General features: G+C 41.7%; 1 protein-coding gene across 11 annotated transcripts in view; it reads left to right on the forward strand.

Annotated features, from left to right (window-relative positions):
* The window catches only part of LOC111264268 (sperm-specific sodium:proton exchanger), a 122,139-nt gene that overhangs the window by 59,871 nt on the left and 51,710 nt on the right, over positions 1-10,558 (forward strand). For 9 of the 11 annotated variants that reach the window (XR_002682784.1, XM_086970013.1, XM_022839999.2 and 6 more), the window contains one exon: positions 1,967-2,230. The exons of 1 other annotated variant lie outside the window; for it this stretch is intronic. Coding sequence is in view for 8 of the 10 variants with exons in the window: in XM_086970013.1 (XP_086826139.1) it covers positions 1,967-2,230 (264 nt within the window). In the remaining 2 variants the exon portion in view is untranslated. Of the gene's footprint in view, positions 1-1,966; positions 2,231-7,772; positions 7,991-10,558 lie in introns of those variants that run through there. One more of the 11 variants, XM_022840002.2, reaches the window with a different exon arrangement.

Consider the following 10,558-nt stretch of genomic DNA (forward strand, 5'->3'; position numbering starts at 1 on the left):
ATTGCGGGCTGTTGGTAAACAGGACAAAGAAAACAGTCGTCGGTCTGTCATTTCGTTGTTGACTAATGCAGAGAAGTCGTTGAATAGCATTATATTGCACACGATGGTCAGCAAAAGCGATGTCCGTCTGAACGAGGTCATTGAATAGGTCAAGGAGGACATTCTTTGTACAGTGGATGGGTTACATAATGTGCGACGTAGGTGTACACTATAATGTACCATAATATTACCACGAACATGCAAATTCTGGTAACAGCTGGCTTAAAGGTGGCTTTGTATAAGCCACGATGTTCGGATTCGGATACCTGCGCGAAGCCTTGTTGCGAAGACCTTTTTCGCAACTACATATCTCTATAGCATTAAGGAAATGCGACAAAGCCTAGGTATCGCATATGGAAAGAATGCTAATCTAATAGGCTGAGTATGCGTAGCCGAGGGCGGTACTCCTAATAGTCGAGTTTAAATTGGCTCCAGAGACGGAAGCTACAACATGGCGCTCCAAGCACTCAAAGGTCGGCCGAGGATAGCTAGGAAGGCTGGACAACGCACATTATAAACTCCTGCTCCAGAATCATGTAACTGTAGACCCATTCATTTCAATATACCGTGTAACATTGTTTATTTACAAACGATCTATATACACGTCGTTCTGTTACTTATATAACATGCTTTTAGCCTCATCCATCCTGCGCTCTCTGGAAACATATGTACATTAGAGTGGTACATAAGCTGTTTTGTACATACAACTAACTGAAACGCTAGAGCTGAACCCCGTTCAACCTGCCACCGCTGCGGCGAAAAGGCCAACTAGCGATTTGTCAGCTCTATCGGCTTCTTTTCCATCATATTTTCTAGCAATAAATGCACCCCAGCACGTTACACGTTAACGTGAAGTTGTTTCGCACCACGTACTACATGCATGCGTCGGCGGCTATCACTGCTGCGTGCGCTTTACTTTCATTACGTTGCTGGGCTGTTCAGTGCGTGCATAATACATCTGTATACGAATGTCCTTTGTTATCGGCAGCAGCTCGCCTATGGGGCAGACTTCGCTCTGACGGTTCCGTCGCGATTCTGCGGTCCTGCTTGCATTGTCCTTTACATTATTCGTTATTTTCTCTATAGTTCGGCGCGGCGGAAGTGAAGAGATGCGGGGGCAGGTTGAACGATGAGTACTAATGATTTAAGAGTTATGTCGACAAATATTGTTCGGTTTGCCGGTGAATCTTAGTCTTGTCCCAATGGTGGCAGTGACATCCCTCGATTGCCTAGAGAAACCGATACTATATAAATCTTCGTATATCTTTGTACACATACCCTAGCAGAAAGAAAGGTATGAAGATAAAAAAAAGGAAGAAAAGCAATAAAAAAAAAAATTTAAAAATATATCCACGATAAAAGAAAAATTAGCCCTAAGTGGAAGCGACTGGGGTCTCTAGAAATCATCACAGGGGAGCCACTGTATCGTGCCAGACGACCACGGAGCTCTAAACAAGATAACCTTTACGTGCAGAAGTGCATCCCCGTTCAGACATATATGTGAAGGGAATTTTAATGGTGCGATGGTTGATTCAGAAACGAACAGAAATAGATCCGAAAGAGGACTAGTAGGCGGCAGAGTATAAACATAGAATTGGTAGGAACCATCATCGGTATCCTATTGAAAACTGTGTAGCCACATAGAATAGCATAGTGATAATTCAATTGTTTGCAGCGATCTTTGATTAACAGGGATATCGCCTAGTTCATCGTCTGATGGATGACTGCTTTACAAATCACTCAACTGTGGTAAATGAAACAATATATATATATTGACTGACAATAAATGAGGTAGAACTATATTGACTTTTTTTCATATAAAATTATATACCAAATTTTATGGACATTATACATAGATGATTCCTAAATTACCTAGAACTAGGCTTTTCTGTATTAAACCTATCTTTGTCTCGTTCTTTTCTTGCAGCGTTCGTTCGGTTCTCGATGAAGCGTTTGCAGATTAATCTGCCGTACACAGTCGTACTATTCGTTTGTGGAGCCTTTGTTGGCTTAGCTTCGCACGCTTACCCTGAAGTATTCCAGCTTTACACAAAGCCCGCATCCATTGATCCGAAGATTCTGCTTCACGTTTTCCTACCGATCCTTATCTTCGAAAGTGCATTTGCCATGGACGCCCACGTTTTCATTAAGTGTTTCTCTCAGTGCCTAATTATGGCCGTGCCAGGACTAAGTAAGTTGGAGTTTGATGTACCTATCCTGTACGAGTGTATTCGGATATAAGTGTCATGTTAATTTGTTAGCTAGAACATAGTATGTACGTCAATTGAAACGTATCTCCACACAATACCGACGATTAATATAATTATCTGTAATAGCTAACCTTGGCCAAAACCCCCGAGAAGCCAGGCCTGTTGTCGTATCCAGCTACTCATACAGTGTTGATTGTTGCGTCGGCCAGATAAGTAAGCTTCGGAATCACGAGCATTAACTTACCATGGACTTTCATTGCTAGCTAAAGCTCAATGACTTTTTCAAGGCATGCAAATGTCCAAGGTCTGCGATATGCATGTATAGTTAAGATAGCTTTCCGCTGTACACCATCGAGTGTGGAGCGTATATATTTCAGGTCTCACAACAAAAACAATATGGCATACCTAAAAATGTACACAGAATCAGCCTTCGTTGTATCATCTACGCAAGCAAATTTTTATATATGCCTAGTAGAAAATATTTCTACGTGACCATAACATTTCTGATATATATATATATATATATATGAAATAAGTACGCCCTAGTCATTTGTACGTGCATTACAGGTGAGCTTTATCTCTCAACAGACGGTAAGCCAGTAGAGCGAAGACAGAATTGGGGATCGCCTATTGAAGCAAAAAAAAAAAAAAAGGCAGATTACTCTGCTTGAATTGGAAAAATGGCAACAGGTTTTATCGTTTCGATATTGGCAACTGTTCCTCTTCACGCACAGCCGCAACAGAATTATACTGCACTTCCATCAATAATAACCAGCGAAAAAGATACGCGTTTAAAGTTAACAGTGGGCCATAGATTGTTTCCCAGCAGATTCATGTCGGTCGACCAGACCCAGAACTTTACGCACATGACCCTCGTACAAAACAGACATTGCGTATCAAGGCATCAGGTTCTGCTGCCTACGGATAACAGCGTTGTATATAGCCCACAAAGTACTTTCAGGATATGTTCGCTTTTCATCTGGTTCTCGCATACGTTGTTTGAAAAGTAGCGTCTTAGCCTCAATCGTTCCTTGTGCCAGTAAAGCTATGTCTATTTTTGAATATGTCGTATGATATGACTTCCTCCGACCTCTTGTGCCTTGTTACTCCGCCTTGTTTTGCAGCACGTTCAGAATATTCTTTTCTACCCCTTTGTTTTTTTTGTCGTAGTCGTAACTCGTGTTTGTTTCGCTGCGCCAGCGACGCTCGCCACCGTATCACTTGGTTTCCCCTTGTAGGCACGTTCTTCACAGCGAAGATGATTAAATGAAGAAAATATGAAAAAGTAGCTTTTTTTTTTTTTTTTTTTTTTTTTTTTTTTTTTTTCCGCCTAACGGTCTCCCGACAATTCGTTCGCCCTTCAATCATCGCTACTGTAATCGCCGTGTTACCGCGAACCAAATGGCTTAAGCAGTGAGACGTACAGATACCACCCGCAGCTGTGTTCCCAGTGGGTGGCGGACTATCGTAGCTATACAGGGACATCTTCATCCTCGCCGACGTGATCTGCACGCAATATGGCGTCAGTGGTGCCATGATATGTCATCAAAACACAACAGGCTCGATGCGGCCACTGGAGATGGGTAGAAAAAGAACAAAAGATACCCGAGAAATCAAAAAGCATTATGATACAGCAATTGTCGCAGTTGCCCTCCGACCATGATGTCCCTGCTCCCCCGTTCTGCTGTCGCGTTTTTCCGTAAAAAATCATACAATACAGAAAAAAAATACGAATGTTTTCAACAGCATCAATAACAGCGATACCGCCAATATGAAAATTGTCATTGCGTGTCAAATATACCTACTCTTCTTTTTTGTCTTGCTGTTACATCCATCGCTATTATCGTTGGTCTTACTCTATAAGCTGAGCAATCAGGGGCCGATCAGGGGTGTGTGTAACTGAGGGATTGGCCGGAAGGCCGTTATCGTTGTCGGATGAAAGCGAGCTCCCCAACAGTTTCACGGCCGCTATGGGGCCCTTGCTGCCTCAGTGGCGACGACGTTAAAACTAAACAAAGAATTCAATAACGTTAAGAAGACAAGCGAAGAAAGGAATTATTTATGGGAAGAAGTAGTCTACTGGAGTAAGCTGCATAGCATAACAGTACTTCTACCGATTGATGATACTGTCAGGCCAACGCCGGTGAAAGTCACGATAGCTATATAGCTTGAAGCACAGCAGCAGCTCTCGATTTATACATCCGCCAGAAACACGGAATGGAGACAAGTTTCTGGAACAACTTAAACCGAAGCTATTGCAAGTATCGATGTGCATTTTAGAGACGACTTAGTGGGGTTCGGTGATATTTAAGCCAGTTTGAAGAGGACAACGTAAAATTGAATGTTTGTGGCCGAGGAAGTAAGTTAGGGTACGTGCACGATAGCGAAAGCTATATATATATAATTCGTGAAGGTTTCCTATTTTTTGCTCGTAATGGCAACGAATAATGAGTCCTTGACGCTGAGGATCAAAACTACCGTTCAGTTTGTATTCCCTTACAAAAAAAACACTCTCTCCATTCATGTATCTAACGCTCGATGGCAATTTTTTTCCTGTTAGCATTTAATTCTATACACGCTTGTATGTCAATGGAAATGATCCTTTTTTCATATCTGACACATACCGTAAAGATGCGATGCATTTTAGGGGATTTATTAGAAATTGCGCACGGGAAAACGAGTCCGAGTTATAAAAAATAAAAATGCGGACATTATAACATGTTTAAGTCTTTCTTTACCTCTGTCTCAGTATTAAGGCTTATAGCTTAAACAGTAACCCTGTATCCAGAAAACTAGCCAGAATAGCCAGTCAAATCCTTTGAGTAGCCGCCCACCAGGTCAAGGAGAATCACTAAACCCCAAGAAACCTGGTGATCAACCGCCGCCTATGATCAATGGCTAGCAGGTCCGGGTGCGCCAGCCTGTTACGCAACGCACAAATGATATTATCCGTATGGTAAAGTGATAACCTTGACGCTGCGCATTCAGTCCTTAGTTCGGACTCCCAACTCCCTGAGCTCATCAGCTCTGCGGACTGAAACTAATGACATCTCCAGTATTCAAAAACAAGCACCCAAAAATCGTTACTTTTTGGTAAATCAATATTGTATTACACAGCCAATATGCCATTGTCAGTTAGTGGAAATATCTGTGTAAGGAAGCTAAATAAATGAACGTTTGTGAACTGGGTTTTTGCTGTGATGAATTAAACGGGCAGAATAAGGGATCGAAGTAGCTCTGGGTTGTAGTGGTAGTAACTAAACTAAATTTCTAACTGTAGGAATCGTAGAAGTTATCACAATTAGCCAATCTGACAGCCATATTTCCAGTCGAAAACTTTGATATAATTGAAGTTGCCTCAGTTGAGACCTTCCAATCTGTTAAATTGGTTCTTGTAATTTTCGATGTTGATACTTTTGTTAATACTGTCGTTTACTCGTCAAAACAGACATTTCGACATAAAAACAGTTGTCAATTATTTGCGCTCGTTAATGGTCCAAGCTTTAGCATAGGCCCATATGTATTAGACCGATAAATTCACCAGCTGATCTTACCTAGATTTAAAAGCCAACTGCAAACTTTTATATAATCGTTTTTCCAAACGAGAAAATAGTACCTTGTAGAACGCAAACGCAATTTAATCTGGTATCATAGATTATCTTTACATCTTCAATAAATAGGAAACGCTTCCCAGCGTTTACTGACAGACTAACAAATGCCCTGAAAATATATTACGGCCTTTATGAAGACTGAAACGGCACAATGATCGTAAAGAGCAGACGACTCTTTACGCCACCACATATCAGTAACTTTTACGGCTTTAAAAGTAACCTTCGATGGAGGCATCGTGTAAAATATTTAGCATGCAAACTTATAATCGAACAATTATCAAGTCGAGTGATCCTCACCGATTCTGGAACTAACAACGACGAAACGTTCCGGGAAACTATTTAGGTATAGTGAAGCTGTTCCCTGTAGTTTACCTGACAAGTCGACCATTTTACTCTCCCAAGCATCACGAAAAAAACACAATTTTCAAAGAACAACACATTCAAATTTAGGCACAAATTATAATACCGGCACTTTCTTTTGTAAGAAATGTTCAACAAAGGCACCACCCCTTAACAACAATGGAGTTGCAGTAAAAATTATACCTGAGAACAAAATCAACCGCAATGCAAACTGCGGTACAGGGCAGACATTTAGCAGAAGCGCGGGCAAGCTGGCGGAAAAGGCTAGGGAAAGGGGCGAAGGAGAAGCCGCGCTACCGGGACTGTCAGGATCTCAGAGATAAAATAGCTTTTTTTTTGTTGCTTAGGGCTTCGTCGTTTGTCGAATTAAAACTCGCTGAGTCTTCCCAGGATAACGGCTGTTTCAATTAGACAAGAAACGACATTAAAGCATGTTGCCCTACCGCGCCGTGCCAAATGGCCAGTAAAAACAATGCTAAAAGTAGATATGCCACAGACCCCATAATATCATCACTCTTATTGTACTTTGGATATATCCCATCCATTTCGATGGCATGGACGCTAAGATCATACAACTTCGAAGTTTCCTGCGTGTACTATTTCATGTATGATTGCACTGTCATGACATGTCTCTAGTCTACGGATCTATTCTATTTGACGGTGTCTGCTTTTATTGCTCTTATCTTTATCGGCACCATTGCCGTTTTACCTGACCCTTATTATAACAATTATTATAATCACGTATGATTATAGACGTGGTTGATCCGTTAGTTGGACAGAACTGGGTGTGCCGGCACTCTCGAGCACACCGAAATCATTGTCACAGCATTATAATGTTGTTCTTTAAAGATAGTAAAAATGATTATCCTAATTACGTTTACAACAGTTACGCTGATGATGGTGAGAACGGTTATTTCAGCGGCTTCCACGACTGAGCTGAATCCAAGGATAACTCACGTTGGTAAAGACAAGGATAGTATTGTCGTAGGAGCGTTTTTTTTTTGTTCTCGCGCCAGATATGGTGGTCGGCGTCGGAGTCACAACCTAAATTTATTACGCTAGAAAGGATGACAGTTTTGTCAGTAGTGCTATTTCAGGCTGATTTCTTTAATATTGGCGTAGGAGGAATCATTGCCGCGAAACTGGCGAAACCCCCAAGGTGTATTATACATGAATAGTTAGCGTAAATAGCGAAAGCTAGTAGTAACGTACGAGACGCCAACCTCAACGCGTATCAATTTAACCATACTTTTGCTATTGGTAGGGTTATTGAACAGCCCAGACGACTGACGCTTTGTGATTGCTTGTATAGTTCTGTCGTTGTGGCGGAAGCAAAACAGATCAGGCGACGGCGACTGAATTTTCGCATATCAACTGAGTGCGCGATGAGGTTCAGATGCCTCAATTCAACTGACATGAAGACTCAGTGTTGTTAGGACTCGAACAGTTAGCGATGATTCTCCGTCGCTCTGGATCGGATGACTCAATTATTCGCGTCCGGTCGAATGGTACGATTTTTTATACTTCTTATTTTTTTTTTTTTTGTTCTCTACATACACCGAAAAGCTTCACACTTCTTGCTTTTATTAGATTTCTGATTGGATTGGAATCATTGAGACGGGTCGCTTGAAATAAAACCATGGTAATTGAACGATGACACCTTTTGGAGGTTGATCGAGCAGTGGAAATCGTCGTCCAGAGTAGGAGCAACATAGGAGCAAATCTAGCCAGACCAAGGAACAACTGGCGTATGTGTCAAGTAGTGCAAAGGTAAATATCTTGCAAAACTAAATTACTGTTTATATCAATGGCTTCTCATCCCGCATGCTGCATTGTTCGTTACGTAGTTTCTGAGCGAAACATTACGCTCCACTCATACAAACATCACTCACGGTTGTTCACGATTACTTCATGGATTTCACGATACTGAAGTCTAAGTTCGGTACTACTCATCGAACTTAGTGATATGGCCGCCAGTCAATGGCAAGAGTCGCTGGTATACAGAAACACGTAATAGGATGCGACATTGAATATAAGTGCAAACAGTTCCTTGTGCTTTTTGGGCAGCTAGCGGAAAAAAAAAACAGCAGCGAGCTACAAATATCGGAAGTGTCAAATCCAAATCGAAAGGTGCCGCTTGCTTTTACGGTCGCTGCCATATCTTTTGCGACGCCTGTCGATGCGGCCGTCGTCAACAGGCACTTATTTCGGCCCTGGTAAGTCATCGTTGACGATGAACAAGTGGGTGGATTGTCAAGTAACTTGTTTAATGTTCCGACATTTATTTGTCTATTTAGCTCGTTCAGGTCTCGGCTAAGGTCCGGAGAGATGAATTCTGTACATCTTTCATTGGGGAAGATGTTGGTGTTTGAAGACCGTCATTGAAAGCATCGGGGATTTTTATTTGCTCGCCGGTATATTCGCCACTAGCCACCAGGGGCAGATTTCTCAGCTGTACGACGCGTGTAACGTTAAAACCATGTGAACTAAAGCAGTGACAAAGGGACGTCGCATTTACCTAACTGGTATCATTCTAGAAGTATCACAGAGAACAATTAAGCTGCAGAAAATCGATTCGGGTCAAATACAATAGTAACAATTGGCTGCTTAAGTGAAGCATCAGACGAAAAGCTGCGATTTTCACTCAGGCCTCTTTGACTGATTCCGTGTACTATGAGTACTGGTCCGCCATGTCAGAAGGCACTTATGCATCTAGTCGAGAAGCTGCCTCACCCCTTAAATAGAATCTGTCTCAAGGAAAAAAACATCATCGTTTACTGTAGACAGACGATTTGTGTTTATAAACATTTGGTCACGTTTCGTAGTACATATCGCGTACATGCCACGTGGCTATTAAAGTTTCATATTTGTTTCACTGGCGCACCCTGAATAGATTGTTGCGTCAGAACAGAGACTTCTGAACAGACGTTTCTAAATTAACCATCAAGTTGTTCGTTATCAATTGCGGCTATCTATCAATAATATTTACAGAAATACGGTGACGTCTATAAAAGCACTACATTTGGGTTCAGCCTTCGTTAAAACAACGCTGGGCCTGTCGTGTCGTTGAACAGGCCATGGTGCCTCTTGAAAACTGACTGAACATTGCTAAATGAACCAAATATATGCATACTAGGTCCGTGGAATATATGCGCATCATTATGTAGTGCCTCTGATATATAACGTAAGCAAATTACAGATAGGGACTATAAAGCTTTTTACAGACACCTAAAGGCTGATACAATATCGCTTTTCAGTCGATGGGCTTGCTTACCAGACATCTTGTACAGATGTAGCAATTAAACCCGCTTAACTACGCATGTGCATAATATGCTATTACTATTGTGAATCACCGATACCAGCAACAACAACAACAACAATATAATAATAATAAGGATTACCAACATGTTGTTAGGCCATCTTTTGGGCCTATTACATGAAGCCACCTACAACTAGGAGAGAAAACGAGAAAGCTAGGAAACGAATGGTTAGCCACCACTGGCACGTAGTCTCGAACGAAACGAAAACTCGAATGTTTCGAATCGTTCACGAACGCGCATATAGGACTTCATCATTTTTTCATTTATCGGCTGCCATTTACATGTCACCAACCGTATAGAACGCTCGCCGATTCCATAACCAAGTTCAGTGGTACTTCTTTCGCGTGACTCCTACGTCAGCGCACAGAGAGCCGGACCAGCGATGGGCCCACGCGCTCTCAAGGGGGTATCATTGTGCTAAACCTGTCTCGGTTGTGTCCTGTTTGAACTGACGACTAAATGTTGCCCTAAGAGGGCATGAGGACAAAATGCCGAAAGAAGCGGGGGCGGAAGGCGTACATAGATGTTTCGCACAAGATTGTCTGACTGAAGAACGACTGAGTCAGTCCAAGAAAACCTATAACGTCTACAGCGAATAAAATGCACTGCGGTGATACTTCGTTGAGGATTTGGCCCGTAAATGTTATGCATGATCAGAAAATTGAAGACGATCTGTCGCCGAAGTCGCCACTTGGCTAGATGCTGCTGTTCTGTTTTATATCGTTTTGATGAGTTCTTTGTGGGCCTTGTTCTGTTGTTATAACTCATGACATAAAACCATCATTTCTGCCATTTAGTTGGTTAAATCAGCTCTCTAAAATAATAAAAGAAAAAAAAAGGTCAAGATAACTGCAGCCTGCTACAAATCAGAATTTTGCTTTTAGAAACATACGAGTTGTAATATTCGAAAATCGTTGAAAGAAAGTAGGCGGTTTTATTGCGTAGCTGTGTGTAAGTCTATTCGTTTCCAAACAAAAGCCCATTGGGTATCCTGAGAGCTAATGAGACATAAGCCTAT

Source organism: Varroa jacobsoni, unplaced genomic scaffold (genome assembly GCF_002532875.2).
Source record: "Varroa jacobsoni isolate VJ856 unplaced genomic scaffold, vjacob_1.0 scaffold_841, whole genome shotgun sequence".
NCBI classification, from domain to species: domain Eukaryota; kingdom Metazoa; phylum Arthropoda; class Arachnida; order Mesostigmata; family Varroidae; genus Varroa; species Varroa jacobsoni.